The sequence below is a fragment of the Sphaeramia orbicularis genome, chromosome 14 (assembly GCF_902148855.1).
Source record: "Sphaeramia orbicularis chromosome 14, fSphaOr1.1, whole genome shotgun sequence".
Lineage (NCBI taxonomy): Eukaryota > Metazoa > Chordata > Actinopteri > Kurtiformes > Apogonidae > Sphaeramia > Sphaeramia orbicularis.
Window position 1 is genome coordinate 5,435,545 of NC_043970.1, and position 23,875 is coordinate 5,459,419.

At 37.9% G+C, this 23,875-nt stretch overlaps 1 protein-coding gene across 1 annotated transcript in view; it reads right to left on the minus strand.

Moving 5' to 3' along the window:
• zbtb16a (zinc finger and BTB domain containing 16a) overlaps positions 1–23,875 on the minus strand; it is a 214,586-nt gene that overhangs the window by 125,787 nt on the left and 64,924 nt on the right. Inside the window, exon 3 of the mRNA XM_030154173.1 lies at positions 8,632–8,729. Within this exon, the coding sequence (XP_030010033.1) occupies positions 8,632–8,729 (98 nt within the window). The remainder of the gene's footprint in view (positions 1–8,631; positions 8,730–23,875) is intronic.

The window sequence follows — 23,875 nt, forward strand, 5'->3', positions numbered from 1 at the left end:
TTTCCTGTTTTTAATTCACTGACCATGTAGATGTTCACAAAACCTCAAAGCAATTTCAAAGGTTATTACAGGGCAAATTTAAAAAAAAAAGTGACTTTTTCTAACAAAGTATATCGTTAATTGAACATAAAAACAAGTGTCTCCATCCACTGTGATTTCAAACTCCATGGGTTTACTGATGAATCAGTGTTGTAGAAGATGGAAAAACTGCATTTTACACCAATTATTTACATGCATTGATAGGAATAGTGGATCAAAAGTTGTTAAATATTTTAGATTCCTAGATACTGTTGATCAATGGTGGATCTTTGGGTCTTTATGGGTTAATGTGCTTCAGGTCACACACATAGACACACACACTTAAACAACTAATCCAGGAACTCTTTCCAGTGTATACATACTGTAAACAGAGGATTAGCGCTGTTGAGCTATAAAGGCTGGGAGATGAAAGTTGGTGTGAACAGAGATGGGGATGCGGGTGTTCAGGGAGAGTCTTATGTATAATCTTATTGTAATGCATCAGCTCCGTCGGAAAACAAACTCTGAATTGTATCAGTCTGCTCTGCTTATGTGTGCATATGCACTTGAGTTAGATTAAAAAGCAGATCAGTTTTGATACAGTGGATTAGATGACGTTCAACTGATACATGAAAGATGATTAAAACTACAGTGAACTGTCTCAGCTGGAGTTTGGTACAGCTATAAATCCTCAAAATAAAAGACAGAAAGATATTTATATCCTCCATGGATCCCATCAGATCCAATAACAACTAAAGAGAAGTCCCATATTTGAGTTGATATCCTAGCTGTAATGTTGAAGGGTCATTCTGAAATTGTTATTTTTATTTTTCTACACAGTGAAATCTGTAGTACCAACAAACCGGTACTTAACTCCTCACAAATTTAAGTGATTGAAGGTACATTTTCAGAAATTATCTCAAAAAGGGTTGATGTTGGGTCAATTTTCTTTCATCATTTTAATCTCTTGGTCTATCTGCATTTTTCTCCATTTGTCATCTTGTCTGAAAGTGTCAAATTTTGTAATATTTTGGCGATTTTCTCCAAAAACAAATTTAAGTTTTGGTCAGAAACAGCTGGACAACTGGTCCAAAAAAAAAGGTCATTCTTATTTTAATAATCCCAGCTTGGATCCACTGATTGCTGCTCATTGGTATATTTTCATTTTTGGTTTTAGAAAAAAATACTATACAAAGGCTCTAAACATCATGTTGTATTTTGAAAAATTGATTCACAAATATAGATGTCATGTTTGGAGACTTTATGCTTTTTGTCATTTGACAATTTTACTGTGGGGTGACTTTACAGCCAATCTGATTTTTTAAATCAGATCATTTTCAGAAATATTCCTTACCTCACTTAGTCTCATTGTTCCTATTCTTCAACAATTAAATGATTGGCTTGGACCAATTCGTTACAACTTACACATATATATTTTAAATTCTGATGTTGGACACCAACATTGAAAAAGCAAGGTTGGTTTTAATTTGAAAGAAAAAAAATTAAGGGGAGACTGAGACTTTAGATGCCATGTATGTATTCTTGGTTTATGTTATTTCCTGCCAAAAATAGAGTTGAAGTCTTGGAGTTTGTTTAAGGACACCCATAATAATCATAATCTATGCACATGCATTACATGTCACCATGAGGGGGATGTTTTCACAGACGTACTCATTATTGCCCAATTAAAGTTCTATTAATATATAAAGAAAACATGAAGAATCTCCAGCAGCAGCTAAAGGGGCTGAGTCACAGACCACCATCCCACTTGAGCCTCCATCTGCAGGCTTTGGCTCAGCTAATACTGTCAAACAACTAAATGTCAGATTAAAAACATGGACAGAGACAGGACAAGACAAAAAAAAATAATAAAATAGCTGGCATAAGGTAGACTGTACATACTGTACCCTCAGAGGTGGCAGGAAGCCCAGACTGGAAAACCGCCAAGTCCTCTGTACAACAAGTACAGACAGAAAGACAGACAGACAGACAGACAGAAAGAAAGTGAGAGACAGAGTGGAAAGCAGAGGGGAAGAGGCGAGGGTGGAGGGAGGGAGGGGAGGGGGTAGGTGGTGGTGTTGGTGGTGGTGGGGGTGTCAGCGTCTGAAACGCTCCACATCCACGACTCACTGTGCATACCAAAAAGCCTCTCCAGTCTCTCGCTTCATCTCCCCAATATTCTGTCTTTTCTGAGGCTGAAGGATGATGGCGGTGGCGGAGGAAGAAGAAGAAGAAGAGAGAGAGGAGGAGGAGGGGGGTGGGGGGAGTGTGGGGGGTTGAGGGTTTTGTGACTCGGTGAAGTGTCATCATTACAGAGAGAGACATGATAAAAATCGAGACACGGCATCAGACTCAGAAAAGCCTTGAAAGTCAAACGGTGGAGGTGGAGGAGAGACAGTAAAAAAAAGTGCAAAAAGATAACAAAAACTATCAAAGAAGATTTGCCTCAGCGCTGTCTCTTCCCTAACTGTCGCCCGTCTCGACAGAAGCGCTCATCTTTTGCCTTTTACGCCAGACCAAAGCGGCGATGAATCAACACTGATGTGTGGAACAGTACAGGTTGATGTCGTGCGTCAACACAAACCCGCTTGGAAAGAGGAAAAGAAAAAAGTTTGTGCACTTGCTGCCACTGTTGCTAAAAATACACTGCCCACATCTTCCGCTCGGCTGCATTTCTCAAGGTGGAGTATGCGGCTCTTCCTAGAGTTTTCATTCGCCTTTTTTCCCCCATTTGATCTTCTATGTGCAGTTTTCACCCCCCAACAGGGAGCTTCACAGTGTATGTCAATAGGTACAAACTGTCACTTATTATTAACCTGTTGATAACAGAGACCGTTCTGAACTGTTCTTCTTACTATTTAGTGCAGCACTTAAAAACTTATGTTTAGTCTGACTAAAACCACTATATCAGACCTTATTTTCTTTTCATGACAAATTATGTGTTCTAAACTTTAAGAATGAATCAAGACATACCTGTAACATGTAAAAAAAAACAACAAAAAAACTAAAAACATCTCAAATCTCTAATTTGTTTAGTTTTGATTTTTTTCCCCAACAAGAAACATTTTAACTAAAGAAAATTAATTATTATATGGTGTGAATGTAAAGTAGCTGCTGATCTCCCATCCACATTATCACAATATCACATAAAAAAGTTAATGTTACAGATTATGCTACTATTATTTACACTGGACTTGTATACCGTGTGTATAACAGTATTTGTTACCGCATTGCTTTAATATAAAGGCATATAAAATGCCTACGTGTGTAGGACTGATGTTTATCAGTCCATGAAGTGTAGATCAAAATGAGATCGGATCTGGGTCAGGGCTCTGCAGAACAAATGTATGAGTTGTTAAACCTCTGATTAGCGCATAGCTTTTTATGACTTTGGCGTTAAATGAACAAGAGTGAGCTCATATCCAGGAGCATTTCCATTGAACCACACCACAGATGTTTCATATGTTTTGCAGCCTGTTTTAGCAGGAAACCAACTGACTGTGCCCGATGCATGGAGCTCTATTACATGCAGCTACATGCGCGATAAAGGGCTTCAACGCTTCCAGTGAACTGAAACCTCAGCACTGGGGAAAAGAATGCACTGTCTCTGTTATTATTGTACAGGAGCTGCTATTACTTATCAGTCCCTCCAGGACGATGTATTATCGTGTTTGCAACAGTGAATTCTACCCAACGCCAGTGAATTCTTGTACAGTTTTGTACATACATTGCAGCGCTCCTTGACATTTGGTGAGATTCACAGATCATATGGCAGCTGGAGTTAAACATGCCACCAAATTCACTTCCTTGTTTCTGGTTGGGTTAGACTGAACATGATTGATAGATACAAATTTTAGTTATTGATTTAATGTCATTGAATCTATTCAGATAACTGTCTGTTGGTCACTAGTATCAGTCTAACAATATTGAGTTTATACACATATAGTTCAGTTAATGAAGAATAACAGCCATTTCTGTTTATTTACTCCTAAAAATTCATTTACAACTTATATGAGTATACTGAAGAAGACAAGGAAATTGTGATGTAAATATGGCCTATAAAGTGGCATTGCTAGAGATCTGGAAATTGAACTCTGTCATGTTCTGCACAATGGATTTTTACTCTCACTAGACAACCCACCTTCAGTTTTTGCCAGACCCACAACTAATTGTCACAACTTTTTTTTGTCTTTACCAAGTGATTTATCACCATTAAGGGGACTTCCAGTAAAATCTATCATTAACTGAACATAAAAATAAGTGTTTCTATCTACTGTCATTTATCAAACTACATGGGTTTTACTGGTGAATCAATGTTGTAGAAGATGTTGGTGTTTCCATGTTCACTATGGAGCCTCTGAACGTCCAAATGGGTCATATATGATGACCGGGAAAAGATGACAAACTGTAGTTTACAACAGTTATTTACATGTATTGGTTGTTTGGGCCTTTAAGGGTTCCTTTAAATGTAATTGTGAACTGTTCATACAATGACTATAGTATATACAGTCAGTTATTTGCTTGTATATTTATTGTTGCTCCTTCTGTGTACTATGTATGTGTGTAGACCCATGGTTCTTGGAGGTTCAGGTTTTTGGAACCTTCAGAGATCTACACACATACATTTGTGGAGATCAGTAACAAGTGCCTTAGGGACTGGACTGACACCCCACCCCCCCATTGGCTCCCACTTCATCATCACAACTTCAAGAAAAACTTTTGAGTTCATGCTGACTTCTGCCACTAAAATTCACAACATGATGCAACACAAACACATGGGCTGGACACTCAGAGGGTGAGGAGCAGGGAGTCACACTGGGACAAGGGGATACAGTAAAACATTCTGTTGCCCATGTGTGTTTTTGCATCTCGCTCTCCTGTGTAGGCTGTGAAAACGGGGTGTAATTTTAAAATAAACAGCGAATATTTCCTCAGAGCGATTTTTGTTTTTGACACGCTGAGCCGAGTGCTGAGCCAATTCACCGGCGCAGCAGGAGCTTGTCATTCATCTCTGTCACAACGTAGCAGGAGTGTCAGCATCCGTCTCAGTCATTGTTTAAATCCTTTGGTGAGATAGGAAGCAAACAAATGATCCTGGCAATTATCATTTTCTGCTGTCCTGCCACGCTGATGGCGGTGGTGGTGGTGGTTAGGGAGGGGTATGCTATCCTCACAAACAACAATAATACTGCCAAGAGATAATTCAGACTTCTCAGTGTATTCCGTTAGAACATGCATAGAACCAAACACAGGGTACAGTCGGTGGGCCAACATCAACACAAGGATTTGGGTTCTCCTGTGTGTGTGTGGGTGTGGGGGGGGGGGGTTCCCTCAGAGGTCCCATGGTTTTTACAGTGTTTCAATGAACCATCTGCACTTAGAGCCTTACGAGTGAGGAGATCTTTTCTGCCTGTAAAAGACGGGTCGAGCCATTAAAGCAGTAAGTAGGCTCAAAGCCCCTCTGTGTGTGTGTGTGTGTGTGTGTGCGTGCGTGCGTGCGTGCGTGTACATGCGTGCGTGTACATGCGTGCGTGCGACAGGACCAATCAATGCATCTTGTGTTTTGACTTTAAGACCCTTAATGTCACAGAGGTGAATGGTGACGGGGCCTAGTTTTCCAGGTGAACACTTATTTCTCCCACAAATCACTGCTCTGCATTTTGCTCATTAAGATTTATAGTAGGATTATGGTTAACACTTAACGTATTTCACTCCAGACCTGCAACAACTTCCATTCTATCATCTAAACCAGGGGTGTCAAACTCATTTTAGTTCATGGGCCAGATTCAGATAAATTTGATCTGAAGTGGGCCAAACCAGTAAAAAAATAACATAATAATACATAAATAATGTCAACGCCAGAATTTTCTCTATGTTTTAGAGTGGAAAAAGTTCATTTACATTATGAAAAGGTTTACATCTACAAACTATCCTTTCAAAAGATGTGAATAACATGAACAAACTGAAAAAAGAAGTATAATTTTAACAATATTCTGCCTTAGTTTGTCATTTACACATGTACATTATAACTTACAGATCACAGTGGATCTACAAATGCACAAAACATTGAGTAACAGGCAGAATACTGTTAAAATTGTACTTCTCTTAAGACATTTCAGGTTATTCAGATTTTTTACAAAATTATACGTTGTTTTAGTGTAAATACATAAAAATATTTACATTTACAAAGAGAAACATTTGAAGTTGACAGTATTTATATGTTATTATGATAGTATTTTACTGGTTTGACCCACTTGAGATTGAATTGCTCTGAATGTGGAATCTGAACTAAAAGGATTGTTAATATTTTAGTGTTATTTCTGCATTTCACAAATTCATCCCAAGGCCAGACTGGAGCCTTTGGTGGGCTGGATTTGGCCCCCGGGCCGCATGTTTGACACCTGTGCTCTAAACCTTCATTCATGACAGCAGATATTTTCATTGATGCCAACTTTGCAATTTTGTTGCTTTTGTTGCTTTAGTAACTCTTCAGACTATGCTAACAAGTTTTTTTGTTTGATTTTTTTTTAACTAGCAACAAATTTAGCTACTTTTAAAATTTGTTTGGAGTCCTTTATCAACTTTTGAAAAATTACTCAAACCCTAAAAACACACATTTTCCCTTTAAATGACACGAAATTATTTTCTGTCACAGTCAGAAAAACACACAGTTGGTCTGCCTAGCTGTAAAAGTCAGTGGTGACTTAAACACTTTGTTGGTATGTTGTTTCCAACAAATATTTACATAATAATATATTTCCAACAAATAAATTCCAATTATGAAAATTAGGTGATGTCATTTAGCAACTTCCAGTGACTTTGAGGATGGACAACAGATGCTTTCCTTACTGAGCAGGTGGAAACACTGAATATTTTTCAAATCTATGATTGGTTGTAAATAGAGCTTGTTGATACGCCCAAAAATGTTATGATTAAAATGTTGTGTCGACATTGATGATTAGCACCACAAATGGTAAATTATTATTTCATCTTAAAGTTTTTTAGAGTTTACAAGATGATTTTTAGTGTTGAATGGTTTTACAAACAAATGATGTAGAAGATGTAAAAGAATGAAAACAACAAAAGATGCTACAAGACAATAACAAGCCCCCGACAGCATAAGCCGCATTTATTCTTATTTTTACTAGTTTAACCTATTATGTAGTTATATATTAGTACAGTACTTTGGACAGCTTGTATTGTTTTAAATGTGATAGAAATACATTTGATCTTCACCTTAAATTGAAACTAAAACAGTATAAAAGTCACACAAAAACTGGATAAAAGATAAAATAAGACTAAAATAACAAAAAAAAAAAAAGTAATACAACCAATGTTACAACAGAAAAACCAGGTAAATTAGCTGGAATAATAAATGTATAGTGTCTAGAGCCCGACCGATATGGGATTTTTGGGGCTGATGCCGATACCGATAACTGATATGTTGGCCGATATATGAAAGAAGACCACTGATCTACAAGGATATAATAACCTTATTTTAGACAATTGTGGACAGATGGATTAACAGTTGCATAAATCTTTGTTTATCTCACAAAGATAATTTACACAACTTTCAAATGCAAACTATGCAATCACAAAAATAATTAGAGTAAAAAATATTACTTACCACAAAATTATGTTTTCCCTCACAAATTTGGATGTGTCTGCCTCACGGCACTACAACTTCCCATGTGGACTAAAGACTAAACTGAGCATACGCAGAGTGAATTAAGTGAGTCCTAAGTTGTTCCTGATTAGAGCAATTGCAAGAGTTACAACTGACCCATGTTACAACTGTCCCCGGTCTCCCCTACACTATTAACATCCAGGCCTGCCTGCAGAATGAAACTGTGAGGTAGACAGGAAGTGCACGGACATGGGTGTGTGTGGGGGGGTGAATATTTCATAAGATGGGGGGGTACGTGATTGTCGGAGTGTGTGTGTGTGTGTGTGTGTGTGTCTGTGTGGGGTGGTGATCCATGATTTTCGCTGGGGGGGGGGGGGTTAGCTCCGTGATTATGTGATTGCGTGGGTGGGGGTGATAGTGTCATTGTCCGAGCAGGAGTGAAAGTGAAACTAACTTGCTTTACTGTTCCTCTAACTCTCCGGGCAGCGCACACACACACACACAGAGGCAGCGAGCGACAGAATCTTCCCGCACCAAAAAAGTTAATAAATCGGCTACATATTGGCCGATGTTAATTAATCGGTGATATGCTATAATTGGCCCGATTAATCGTCGGGCTCTAATAGTGTCACATTAAAATGAATTAATGAAATGCATTATAATTCCATATAATATTATTAGTGAAAATAGCAGTTTGGAATGGAATGGAATGATCAGAAAATTAAAGTAATGGATAAATTTGCCTTTGTAGATTTATGGAAAAGGTTATTAGCAACAGTTTGGTATTTTTAAGTAGTTCTCAGAAAAAGCAGAGTCAAACTTCACTGACATTAATACATATATGTGTGAAATGAAGAATGTACATTTCCTGCATTCTCACTCATTTCATTCATTTCATTCAACCAATGATGAAAAGAGCAGCTACTGATGAAAAACAGAGAACAAAAACAGTGGGGGAGAGTTTCAGACTGATTTGATTTTCCTACCTGAATGTGACAGCAAATGCATCCGAAGACGGAGACTGTCCAGGAAGCTCTTTCCACACAGCTCACATCCATAGGTTTTCATCCCGCTGTGCATCTTCCTGTTAGAAAAGAAAACAAAAATTTTAAGCACAGGCACATGCAGGTGAGATTTATGTGCATCTCAACAGTTCGTCACAAATTAAATGGGCTTTTTTTTAAAAGTTTATAATCAGAGTTTGCTGAACTAATGTTTGGTTCCCTTGTTTCTTAAGACACAAATGTCACACAGTCATTACATCTGCACTTCACATAAGCATCAACTGAACAAGCTGATTCTAATGGAGCTCATATTTTTCTGCAGGGAGCACAAGAGCATGACTTTCTGCTGTTAATCACAAGACGCTATTTAAACATTATCACCTTGCTCCATCTACAGTGTTGCACATGGATAAGGATCTATCAAGAGAGGAACAATGACATATTCTGAGGGAAAAACACACAAAGGAGCTACTGAATGTTAGAGACACTAGTAATGAGAGAATTTTTGTTTTTACAAACTTTGGAGGTACTAATATTAGCCAATGATAAGGCTTTTCCAGTAGAATTACTCCACCATCTTCTAGCACAGCACATAAGGTTGAAAATGCATGAAATGACCATAGATAGATGGAGATACCACAACTTTACATTTTTCTTCATCTCGTCTTTTAGTCATTTTCTTCAATACAACTAAGAATGATTCATATTTATATTTGTAATTTAGGAATTTATTTTGAACATGTAGGAAGAAGGAAAACAATCAATTGATCAAACAATTACTAAAGAAGTTAGTCACAAAGCACAAATAGAAACAAAAGCAAAACACAAATAGAAAATAAAGACAGTATTTCAGCATGGAAGAAAAAAGCATCTGTCAAGAGTTAATTATATACTCGATGTACACTGCCCGGCCAAAAGAAAAGTTGCATGTGCAATATTTCACTGCACCACCTTTAGTTTTGAGTACAGGAGACATTCACTGTGATGTTTTTTTGCCACATAATGCTTATGTAGTGTCACAATAAGGTTCATAACATTTTTTACATCCACAGTTGTATTAATTTTTGATTATTGATGATGGAGAATCGGACCGCTGCATCAAGTCTTCATTACATCTCAAATTAAAGTCTGGACTTTATAGAGGCTAATCCATGTGTGAAAATGATGTCTCATTCTCCCTGAACCATTCTGTCAGAAGCCTGATGATCTTGATCAATCCTGGCATTGTCCAATCTTTTTGACATTAAAGACGTGAAAGGCTGCTTACTGCATCAGTTAAAGTTAAATAACTTGTTAAAGCTGAAACATTATTAACCACTACAGTACTTACCCATGGAAGGATCTGAACAATGTGCTTAGTTAGATTCAGCCAGTGCCTTTTTTTTGGCCACACTGTTTAACTCTAACTGATGCAATTAATGCAGCTAGGGATGGAAAACATATTATGAACCTTATTGTGATACTACATAAGCATTATGCAGCAAATACAATGTCACAGCAAATGTCCCCTGTAATCAAAACCAAAGGTGGTGCTGTGAAATATTGCATGAGTTACTTTTTTTGGGCCGGGCAGTGTATTATCATATAGCACAACTCTACTTTATTCTTTGAAAACTATTAACACCCCCTAAACAAAAATCAGTCCATCTTACTATTTTAATGTCCTTTTTTAATTTTATTTATTAATTTATTTGCACATACAAATATAAAATAAGACAGATGCATGTGCATGTCTCTCTTGGTAGAGAGAAGGGTATGAAAATGTGCAGGTGAGGTTGGAAACACGAATGACCTCACTATGACCTGGCTATATTTTAAACAAAATAAAAGAATGTCATTTGCATATCTTCCATGAAATAGAGACATAAATAAAAATAACATAAAAGTAAGAAATGATGGTTATATATCTACAAACATCATTTCTTTCTTTTGATGTTCATTTCCAGATTAATGACACCTTGAGCTTTATGTTCATTTCAGAGATCATCCAGTTTGTTTTAACTGAATGGACAGTGGATTGTTAGGAGATTCATAACCTTTTTCTTTTTCTTAGTTCATGTTATGAAACATTTACAACACCTGCTTTCTGTGAGTAGCTCAGACACTGCAAAGTCTGATCCGCAATGAAATGTCTTTTTCCAAATGGACAGTCATTAAACTCCGACACAGTTTAAGCTCACAAGGTCAGACAGGACTAAGGGTCAATATTTGATTATGTGGTGAAGGCCTTGAAGGTTAGGTAACTAAATAACCTGCGACAACACAAAGTCTGGCCTCACGACTCTCTCTGTTACGAAATCCTCAAAGACCCCACGGCTCGGTACCAGGCATATTATTCTTGAGAGATATCTGAAAGTGCTCTAAAGCAATTAAGGTGACACGAATTGCCAAACAACTGCCACAGCTCCTTAAGCCTCCCGAGAACTTCAAATACATCGCCTTGAGAGAAGCACACAACGACACAAAGACACACACCCGCCGTTGGAATGATTGTTACTCAAGTTGGTGCCGTTTCACATTTGGTGCATTTAATCCTCCAGAGGTGTTTCTTCATAATAGAGAGGCTACAAAGACGACAAAGAAGTGTCATCCTCTGAATTAAGTTTGTGCAAAGACAATCAGAACGACAACATAGTGCATAATTAAGGCTTTAAGCTAGTAAGGCTTTGTTTGGTTGGCAAACAAAGTGTTTTCAGCATCTTTGTTTTAGTAAAAATTTTAGTCTATTTAGACTTTTTTTTTTTATTCTTAAAACTGTTTAGGAAGATTAGTGTGGAAGAAACTCCTGTAAATACTGTGTGACTAATGAAATCAATGCTAGTGTTAGCAAACTAGGCTAACTAGCATTCACATGTACAGGAAGAAATCCAACTGACAATAAAATGTGAATGTAAAATAAGTACTGTGGGGCATTGGTAGCATTATTTGCTAATAGTAGTTTGATGTGCAGTACGTAACATTTGTGCATGCTCCTGTGCCTGCTGTTCTGGGTGTTTTTTTTAACATTAGCTTACCCTAACTCTGTTTCTCAGTCAACGGTTACCAGTTCAAAGGTACAAAGATAATAAAATGCAATTATTGCCTGTGTTGAAAATAAAGCATCAATTGTTTTCTTTATTTTTTTCATTTTACAACAAAGATAGGTTGAAGGTTTCACATAGGTACATTGAAATTTGACCATACATAAAGAAAAAAGCAATTAATATTTGTAGATTTATTCACGTAACATTATAAAGGACTTTTAATGCTGGGTGGAATTGTTAAAAATGGAAAAGTAACTGAGATAAGGTCATAGTCTCTGAAGGTCATAGTCTCTGTCATAAGAGCTTTCTGTAACGGAGATCAATTCAACTATTCAACAAGTCTTTCAGATTAGATTAGATTTCCTTTTATTGTCATTATATATAAATGCAACAAAATTCTGTTATTAGATGTCAAAGCACCCTTAAGGATGAAAATTTAAATTCAACATGTTTCTATATTTTAAATCTAAGTTTTACTCTGATGCTCAAAAAATATACTATACATGTTGATGTACATACCCAGGTGAATGTATTGTTTTAACAGACAAAGCAGGGTAACATTCAACAGACAAACTGCTGTGCAGACTCGTGATGCAGAGAGATCAGCCGAGTGCATTCTTGGGGAAACAATGGCCTTGATAAGAGATCCGCTCAACTTGGGCGAGATGACAGCCATCCATCTTAGCGTCTCTCAACAAAGCTGCAGAGGAGGAGGTGGTGCCACTCTCCCAAAACATGACTGATTGATGTCAGATGTCGAATGCAAATTGATTTACAGCTCTGTTTTGTGCCTCCAGAGGGGTAGGGGATGAGACAGAGCCAGACACAGAGAGATTATAGCGTGTCCAGTGGCAAGAGTTGCAGGAGTTATTAAGGAAGGAAGTCTAGAGCGAATTCAACGGCGATTAATTGCCACATAACATCCTTGAAGGACCAATGGAAAAGAATAGTAAAGATGTGAAATACAAAACTACATTCATGGGTGCTGAAAAATGCACGATAGTCTCTGAAGTGATTTGGATTTGTGGAGAGGCCCTGAAAACTAATAGCAGAACGACAGCCCTTTGGCAAGCAGTGAGTAATTAAATGGACCTATAAATGCCAAATGCCCCCAGAAGCGAAAGCACTGCACTCAAAAAGCCAAAGAGGAAGACAAAGTGACAGCGAAGGAGTGATGGGAAAACACACAGCACATTCACGACACCCTTGTGCTTCGACTCCCAAGCTTTGTGTTTACCACTGATGTTGTAGGGAGATAAAAATATATTTGTGTGATTTCGTCTTCAGCATATTTCCACATGAATGAGACAAACAACAAAATGGACTAAGTAATGGAAAAGGATTTTTTTTCCCTTGAAAGATCACAGGTGATGTACTCACAAGCTTCCACTCTGATAAGGCGAAAAACACACAGAAGCACTAAACCACAACACACACACAGCACAAAGCCTTTCAAAAGCCTTTTGTGTCCCCCCTCAATCTGACCATTGTGCCCCCCAGACAGAGCACTGATAAGGTATGGATGGACTTATTAAAGGCACTCCAAGTGGAAGCCTCGCTGTATATTTTCACCATAAATGTAGTGTTGATGAGCAAAGGGCCTTGTCGATGTCCCTCGCTGAGTGTTAACTGTAACTGCTATAGTGAGCACTCCTACAGCAAATGAAACATCACATTACTGGATGTTCAACAGATTGGTAACAGCACCAGTTTCAGGATTTCAGTCTGTTAAAGGGAGGGTTCAGACTTGTAGAGTCCTGTCCTTTTGCAGCACTTACCAAGCTCTTCCTCTTGGCAATTACTATTCCATAAATCAACAGAGAGTGAAGCCTCTGTTCTGTAGTAGGTGCTTCGCTCAAGAGTTAATTAAATAAAACAAGCACAAAATGGACAACAATTCGCTACATGACCTAATATAGCAATATGCCATTCACGTATACATTGCATCCATTTTCTGCTGCTTATCCAGGACCAGACAGGGATAAAGCAGCAATAGAAAAGTCATTCCTGTTGGTCATGTTGTTCAGCTCTATTTGGTAGACCCTAAATTATACCCAGGTTTAATGGGATACATAGGCCGTTTCTCAATGTGCATTCTTGTCTGTTCTTCCGTTCTCATGTTCTCATGAAACATTATCAGTTGTGGCCCAAGTACTGTTTCAGTTGCAAATTCGTATAAACCAAGAACACATGGAATACCTGGATGTTGTTCTTGTCAACTAGCTTAAACCAAGGATGCACTGGTTGGAGACTTGTGTAGATTTGACTGGCAAAATATCCCAAGATGCACTTCGCGCTATTCTCGAATGTTTCTCGGCTTCTGATAACTTAATTCAGAAATGTTTTTTGACTAGATGACAATAACGAGATGATGTGATATAATGTTAGAACACGAGCAAGAGGCAGAATAATAGCGAGAAATACGTCTTTATTATCATGACATGGGATTCAATGAAATGTATTACAGTTTTGAAAAATATACCAAATGTATAACTGACATGTAAATACTAGTACAAATGTATTGAAATCAAATCGACTGACATTGTGGTGATTTGAGGGAAATACATTAGGGAGCTGATGACAGAAATACCAATGTTCAGCAACAGTGAAATTAAGAAAATGATGTTTCGATTCAGGAAAACTGTAATCAAATGTTTTTTTTAAATTGATCTGAGCTGATTAATTGTCAAGCGATTAATCGTTTCAGCGCTAGTTACAAAGCACATGAGGTTTTATGCAGCATTAGACACAATTTGGCATGTGCTACATGGCTGGGAAGGGTCTGTGTCCTCAGGCAAAGCCAAAGTAATTCAACCTCACTATATTCAGTGTTTAATGGTATGTAAAAGTATAGTAAAGTATTGTCTCAGCTCAATGATTTAGTTCAGATAGACTTCCTCACATTCAAACCCCATTGTAACTGTCTGCTTTCATGTTGTACTGAAATAGATGGTGTGCGCGTGCGTGTGTATGCGCATGTGTGTGTTGGGTGGGTGGGAGCTTGGGGGGTGGGGTGGGGGGGTGATTTGAAACAGGTTGACTATAGCCATTAAGGACGTTCACATAAAACTCTCTCAGGCCATTTACTCAGTTAATAATCGACTTTGTCCAACAGTCACTTTTGACAACGGCAATAAATTTCAAATTTATGTCAACACAACATATGCTGATCACCTCGTGTGGCGGTGTGGTGGTGCTTCCCCATAAAAATATCCAGCCCGACTGAGGCCTGTGTGTGTTGAAATGTGAGCCGATTACAGCTCTGTGTTATTGAGCCACAACAGCTCGCCTCACGTAATTCATAAGTTTTTTTTACTCCATTTTGCCGGTGGACTTGGCAGCAGTATATCATAACAAGCACTGTATTTGATGAAATAAAGACGTAAGCTACTCAGCCTCACTTCTGTGTGGAATATGACACTTTTCAAATGCAAGAAATTTGACATTTAGCGACATAATGATGCAATATGACAAATCCAGTGTCTTGATCTTGAGTATATGATTGGGCTTTTACAGTGGAACTAATGCCGTACCTTGTTAAATCGAATGACTCTGCTCCCTTTAAATTCTCTACAGTTCACATCAGCAGTTTACACCAATGTATCATCCAAACTGTTCGACAAAAAGGCCTGATGACTCACTCTTACTGTATTTCTCATTGACTGCTTAAAACCGAGTAGTGGGTCCCTATTCAGCCTCTCATCTTTTTAGTTTTGTCTTTTTTTTTTCTTTTTGTCTTTGTTTAATTTTTAGGAGTTTTTCTCTTTACCTTTTTCTCTGTGTTCTTAATTTTATAACAACCTTAAACAATATTCAGAAAAAAAGGCTAGCGATGGGAGGTTACAGATGTAGGAGAAGCACGTTGCACAGATGCTACAGCAGAAATTACATATAAAACCCCATGACCCATTTGGATGTTCTCAGGCTCTGTACTGATCATGGAAACACCGGCATCTTCTACATTATTGATTCACCAGTAAAACCCATGGAGTCTGATAAATGATAGTGGATGGAGATACTTGTTTTTCCGTTCATATATCTTTATATATACTTTACTGAAAAAGTCACTTTTTCTTCAATGTTCTCAGTTTCTGATATAATGACCTTCAACTGGAATCTTAGTTTTTATGAACATCTACATGATTAGTAAATTAAATATAGGAAAATATCTGATTTTCACTGGAAAAAAAAAGGTAAATTACAGAGATAAATCAGTTAAGAAAGGTTAAATATAGAGAAAACTGCCACAAAAGTATCAGTGCGTCTTTATGTGGTAAAGAATGAAAATGCAAATAGAACTAGCTGAATGGAAATGCACTTTTTGAGATGTCCAAAGTTGATGTCAGTAGAAGTTCACAGGCAGGAGCTGGAAACAATAGGCTAAGCTAATTGTGACGGAGCATCTAACATGATGTTAATACAAACAGGTCAATAAGCAAAGTTCAATAAAAAGGCTCGAGGTTTTAAAAATGATCCACTGCGTAAGTGGGATAATGCGCTGCAGAAGTAAAAAGCCCTGCCAGTGGACGTCCATTTGGGGATAAAAGCACAGGGTGGAAAAGGAGCGTTGCCACTCACACTATTCACTGTCATGGTGAACAAAGCCAAAATGATGCACGAGGCGATTCGCTGACACTCTGGTGGCTGATCCTAATGTGGCCGTAAGTGGTGTACTGTGCAGCAGCCACCTCTTATTTTGGGTTTGTGACAGCGAGAGGAGAGAAGGGTTGGTGTTGGGGGGGGGGGGGGCATGTGTGTATGTGTGTGTATGTGTTGGGGGGGGCATGTATTTCCACTCCATTAGGGGACTGACCATGTCACACACAACCATCAGGGGTACGAGTTGAGAGGTAAAGAAAATCTGGAAACAACAGCCCATAAAATACAAATATCATTTAAAGGGGGAAAAAACCAAAACGGCAGCTCATGTATTTGTCGAAGTCTTTCTACAGAAACGCCATGTGTGGCTCAAACACTTGCACGGGTCCATTTTGTGTTCGTCTGGAAAAGAAGGTGAAGAGAAAGCGCCCTCTCTGTCATTTTATCCCTGCTTTTAAGCTCCCCAATTCCATCACCACCCACCCCTCTGTCTCTGCTCAATCAAAATGTATCAGGCAGCCTGCCGTAACACCGGTCGGCGTGGGCTGTTTATCGTGAATCCTCCTGCACATATCAATGACTTGGCCCGCGTTGTCCCCCCGCCGGGGAGAGCTTCATAGAAATTCAAGCCACACACGCGAACGCCGAGGCACTCGTGTCGAGCATAGATGAGCAGGGCAACGGGAAAACAGGAGAGACAGAAGGATGGGGAGGGAGAGTACAGCTACCTTTCATCCTTGCTGTGTTATTTATAGTATCACTGACACTACCACCCCCAAAACCGCCCTGGGGAATGAGGTGTCTCAACTACAACTAAATTATAAAAATAAAAATTCTAAAGGCTCGAGTGTCATGTCTGGGCCAAACCAGACAAAAATGACCTTAGGAAAGGGCATCGACCTTTGCAGCAGAGTTCATATTAACCCTCAAAGACCCAAAGGTGTCTCATAATAACTTTTTAACCACTAATCCCATCAATACAGTGAAATGATTCAGGTAAAATGCAGTTTGTCATCTTGTCTTTTTCATATGCACTTATCGTCTCTGTAGTGAACGTGGAAACATTATCACACCTAAACCCACATAGTTTGACAAATGACAGTGTTTGAAGACACTTGTTTTTATGTAGAATTAATGATATATTTTGCTGAAAAAATCATGTATCTATCAATTTGCTCTGTTTTGTTAACTTTTGACTTTACTCTGAGCTTTTATTAATAACTACATGGTCATTAAATATAGGAGACTACATCATGAAAATCAGACTGTATTGTTCTTCATAACCACATAATTATAATCACACAACAATATTGTTGTATAATATTGTGTAAAAAGAAAGGAAAAGCTGTTTTGCAAATTTGCTGTTTGGTTTTCTACATGGAGAAGTGACCATATTTGGACAAAGGTGTGTGTGTGTGTGTGTGTGTGTTGGGGGGGGGGTTACCTTCACAAGCTAATACTACTACTAGAGCACAGGGTAACATCTAAAATGTTTTCATAATCAAAATTTTCATATTAATGGATTAGTATCATTAGGTCTTACAAATCAAAGGCGATGTTGAAGAGGCCAGATGACATCATTTGGTTTTGGACACTAAGAGGCCAAAATTATGTAAAAGACGTAATGTGAGAAAAACAAAAGTAGCAGAATGATTAAAAAAAAATAATAATAATAATAATAAGAGATGTAAAAATATTAACAAAAATGATTTGTCACAACATTAAAGTTTCCCTTATTACAACTTGTCAACCCAATGATACCACATCCCATGAGTTCATATTAGCATTAACACAAATGTCAACTTCATTAAATCGTTTGCATAAAAAGCCCTTTATATTTTTGTTAGCCAATGCCGTATAATTGTCATAGAAGGGTTGATTTATTTTAAATGTCCTCAGCTATGGTACGTGTTTACCAAATACACGGTGCATTTGGAGTTTGTTTGAGAACCCTGCTATTTCTACTCTTCCCCAATGCAGTTTTACCATGTTAGTAAGATCTCATATTTACAGAAACATGTGTGGCTCAATAATTGATTTATCACCGTTTCTAACAATATTATCCTCTGCATTTTGCATGTTTCAGTGTAAATCATTTATTGTGCTATATTTAATTCACTGATCATGTAGATGTTCATGGAAGTAAATTCAAAGGTTAATTGTTCAAAATAGAGAAACCGAAGAAAAAGTGACTTTATAAGCAAAGGTATCAATAACTGTAAAATCTATGATTAACTGAACATAAAAACAAGTGTCTCCATCCACAGTCATTTATCAGACTCCATGGGTTTTACTGGTGAGTCAATGTTGTAGAAGATGACAGTGTTTCCATGTTCACTACAGAGCCTCTGAATGTCTAAATGGGTCATATCTGATGACCATGAAAAGATGACAAACTGCAGTTCACACCAATTATTTACAGTGGATATAAAGAGTCTACACTCCCTTGTTAAAATGCTAGGTTTTTGTGATGTAAAAAAAATCAGACCAAGATAAATCGTTTCAAAACTTTTTTCCACCATTAATGTAACCTATAACTTGTACAACTCAACTGAAAAACAAACTGAAATCTGTTAGGGAGGGGAAGTAAAAATAAACAACTGAGATAGTGTGGTTGCACAAGTGTACACACCCTCTTCTAACTGGGGATGTGGCTGTGTTCAGAATTAACCAATCACATTTAAACTCATATTAAATGAAAGTCAGCACACACCTGCCACCATTTTAAGTGTCTCTGATTAACCCTAAATAAAGTTGGACTGTTCTAGTCGGCTTTTCCTGACATTTTTGTAGTCACGTCTTACAGTACGAGCCATGGTCCATGGTCCAGACAGCTTCCAAAGCATCAGTGGGATCTCAAATGTATAAGTCAGGAGAAGGGTACAAAACAATTTCCAAGGCATTAAATATACCATGGAACACAGTGAAGACAGTCATCATCAAATGGAGAAAACATGGCACAACAGTGACATTACTGAGAACTGGACATGCTTCCAAAACTGATGAAAAGACAGGAAGAAAACTGGTCAAGGAAGCTGTCATGAGGCTGACGGCAACAACTGAAGGAGATGCAACAATTTCTAGCAAATACTTGCGATGTAGTATATATGACAACAATCTTACATGCCCGGGCTATGGGGTAGGGTAACACAATGAAAGCCTTATCTTGTGAAGAAAAGAACCCAAGCTCAGCTAAATGTTTTAAAAACACATTTTAAATCTTCTAAACACATGTGGGAAAATGTGTTATGGTCAGATGAAACCAAGGTTGAATTTTTTGGCCATAATTCCAAAAGGTATATTTGGTGCAAACACAACACTGCTCATCTCCAAAAGAACACCATACCTACAGTGAAGCACAGTGGTGGCAGCATCATGCGTTAGGGCTGTTCTTCTTCAGCTGGAACTGGGGACTTAGACAGGGTGGGGTGTGGGGATTCTGAACAGTTCCAAATACCAGGCACAAAACCTTCAGGCTTCTGCTAGAAAAATGAAGATGAAGAGGAACTTCATCTTTTAGCACGACAGTGATCCAAAGCCCACATCCAAATCAACAAAAGAATGACTTCACCAAAAGAAGATGAAGGTTTTGGAATGGCCCCGCCAGAGTCCAGACCTGAGTATGATCGAACATCTGTGGGGTGATCTGCAGAGGGCCCTGCACAGGAGATGTCCTCACAGTCTGACAGGTTTGGAGCATTTTTATAAAGAAGAGTGGGCAAATATGGCCACATTGAGATGTGCCATGCTGATAGACTCCTACCCAAAAAGACTGAGTGCAGTAATAAAAGCCAAAGGTGCTGCAACAAAGTATTAGTTTAAGGGTGTGTATATTTATGCAACCAGGTTATTGTAAGATTTTTTTACTTTTTCCCTTAAAAGATTTCAGTTGACTTGTACATGTTATAGGTCTCATTAATGGTGGAAAAAGTTCTGAAATGGTTTATCTTGGTCTCATTATTTTACATCACAAAAACCTGGCACTTGGATAGGAGTGTGCAGACTTTTTATATCCACTGTACATGTTATTGATTGGATTACTGGATCAACAGGTATTAGTAGTTTAGATCAGTCATTGAGTTTGGTTGTTGTGTTTTGTTTTGTTTTGTTTGTTTTTAAATATAAAACTTTTGGTCTTAATGTGATCATTTTGAAACAAAACTCAGAAACACTAATTAACACAACCAATCCTGGGATATTAGTGAACACCACAGTGTAGGCCCTGTGTTCGTCAATAATACAATGGAGAATAGGGAGAATAATCCAGGAACTTCTAATTGTGCTTTGGTGGCAGAAGTAGACTATTTGAACCTAATCCCAGTCTGATACCTGAATCCCCCCCAAAAGCTTAGAAGGTAGGATTCACTCTCTAATACCTTCACTGTTACTCAGGAAGCCATTTCACCTGCTCTCCTACAGCAAATGTGCTTTCACCCTCTGACAATACAGTTGTTTTACTGAAGGAGAGGTGACGGTGAAGGAACAAAGAGCCTCATGTCACAGTGAATAGAATCAATGACCAGACTCTAAAAGAGGCTAATACATGTACATGAATGTCTAGGAAATGTAGATTTATTTTACAGACATAGGACAATAATAATTCATATTTTTCCCACATCCTGCCCTATGCTTTCCACCTGCCCTATGTTTTTAGTTAGACAACACAACAACTCCAGATACTTGTGTAAGAAAATGCTGAAAAAAAAGTATAGATTCAACTTCACTAGAACTGAAATGAATAATCAATTCGAATTGATTTTAAAAAAAAAAGTATTCAGTATTTTACACCTTAAGCTTGTCTTGTCAATGCATCTGTTCCATTTATGGTGGTTGAAATCACTCTTAATGTTACTTAGTGACTAGTTTGGGCAATACAATGATTTATGATTTGAACAAACTTGAAGTAGCATGAAAACTGTCACTAAACCCAAAGTATCTCTATGTGACAAACAGTGCTTTTTCCCTTTAGTTGATCACCCCAAATCCTCCAAAATGTGGACCTTTAAATTGCAGCCTTTTGTAGTTGTACAGGTAATTAATTGTTCAGCTCTAATATCATAATTCTCATCATTATCTTGGTTTATTTAATGTATTTAGGTATTATTTTGTTTTATATTGTCAAATAAAGCACAAAATGTCTCAGTGTCTGTGTTGCTTAATTTTACCCTGGGATCGTCAGACGTGCGATATGAAAAATAGAAAAAACTATCTCATTAGACTCATTTTGAATGTTCCACCTCTAGATTAACAAAATGTGCCTTTGTTTGGCAAATGTTTGTCACATTCAGTCCATAAACAAATATCTAAAACCCATAAATAACCATCTGGTTCCAAGCCAAAAATATGCCTGTAAACTGCAGGCACAGTAAACAAACCAATAAATAAATAAATAAACAAACAAACCTGTTGACCATGAATGACCCAATTTTCATGAGATTTTGCATCCTAAGAAAGTAAATGATTACCATAAGCTGGCAAAATGTGAAAAATGTGAAACAAATTCATGTCCAGTTTTGTACTGTTACATTTTTTTATGCTCTTGTTTCATCTTTTATGATGTTTTCATCTTGTTGCATGTTTTATGAGGAATTTCAAAACACTTCTCACTCAGCACCGACTCAGCCTTTAAACTACAAAAGATTTTAAAAGAAAATTATTTAATATTTTATCATGATAATATGAGCTTATTTGGGCCTTGACCTTCAGAAATGTTGCTCAGACTGACCCAGTACTGATATACACGTATTTCCTAAACAGAAGTATGGTCCTATTGCCTGAACATCACTTAATCCTGTGTGTTTAGGAGTGTACCAGCGTGGTGCAACAGCCAGGCAATTTTTCCAGATGCTGTGAAAATTTATTTCATGCCTTCTTCCCCATTTTATAAGAACACACAATCATTTTTGCTGTCAGGATTTTTTCCTTTTCGTTTTTCTTTTAAAATGATGCAGATGAATGGAGGCTGTGGCCTGGGTCCTAATCGTAGACCTGGTCCTGGTTCTAGGACTGGGACCAGGCAGAACACAGGTGTGTGTGTGTATTCTCCCTCTGATCATTAATGACGGTGAATCAGTCAAGCAGCCTGGTTAAATAAGGATTAGGGGAATGAGGAGAAAATAACTCCACACTTTTGAGGGCAGCAAATTGTGTTTGCAAAGTGTGCAACTCGAAGTCGGAGCTGAGCTTTGCCTGAGAATAATTTGACATGTGCTCAACCCCCCCTAGCCCCACCCATGTGTGATAGCTCTCTTTTCTCATTTTAAGACCTGAAGACACTTCCACTGAAGTGCTGGAACGATGGGAACAAAGACAAGGTAGAAGGTGTAAGATCACATGTAGAAAGTATTTCTGTTAAAGCCCATCATAAAGCCATCGGAGACAAACATGAGCCCCGCTGCTCCCTCTGCTTCCCCCTGCCTCTTTTGGTTTTGTGCATCAAAAGACACTGGCGTCTGAAAATAGCACGTCAACATTTCTGTTTTGTCTTGTTGTTTCTTTCTTTATTTTTATTCTTGACAATGTTGCAGTTTGCTCCATTCCTGTTTTTCCTCTCTTCCTGCTTTCTTGATCTGTGAGAGGTTACAGCGCATCAAGTGAGACACTTGGCTCAGCTGTGTGTGTGTGTGTGTGTGTGTGTGTGTGTGTGTGTGTGCGCGTGTGTGCGTGTGTGTGTGTGTGTGTGTGTGTGTGTGTGCAGTAACACAGCTTTGGTGGTCTATAAAAAGCAGCCAGACAAAGTCTTCCCTCTCTCCTCATGCATTATGCATCAGCATCACCTTCCATCAAGTGGCAGAAAAACCTCAAAGATGTCTAACTTTAGCTTCCATTCTGAAAGCCAAACACAGGAGGAGACGTGTTATTTTGACTGCCACAGTCGAGCTAAGCACCTGTTACATCAATAAAAGCTGCGTTTCGCAACAAGAACGCAGACAACGACAACCTGTGTGATGGCGCTGCAGCAGCAACTATTAAAAAAAAAAAGAAGAGAGAGAGAGAGAGAGAGAGAGAGAGAGAAAACATTTAAGAAGGAAGGAGTTCGGGGTAGATTAGATGACACCCAATCAAACTTTTGACCTTGTGCAGAAGTTTAGTCCTTGCTGTGACAAAACATATACAGAAAAAACATTTAATAGACCAATTTCCTTGTTATAGACCTTGTTTTTAATTTTACCTTGTATATATCCTTTATATGTTACATACTGTATATTTCTTCTATTTGTGGCCTTTTGTATATTTTATGTATTTCTTTGTAGTTTTGTATATTGCACTTTAAGAATCTGCTGCTGAACAGAACGGAGCAGCTAAACTGATGTTCAGTATTCCTGTAAGTGACAAAGATTTATTCTATTCGATTCTACTCTATTCTATTCCATAAATATCACTTGTTGATAGAACATAACGTCTACTTGATTTGTACTAAATTACAATCATAACTTAACTTGTGATAATTACTGATGTCTACTGTTAAATGTTAGCATGACAACATATTTGGTCCATTCACGCAGCTCAATTTCTAAAGCATCTAAAATATAGGTAAAGTTTAGCTATAACATTAAACCTAAATTAGATTCAATTGAACTCTATCATCATTGTCTACATACTCA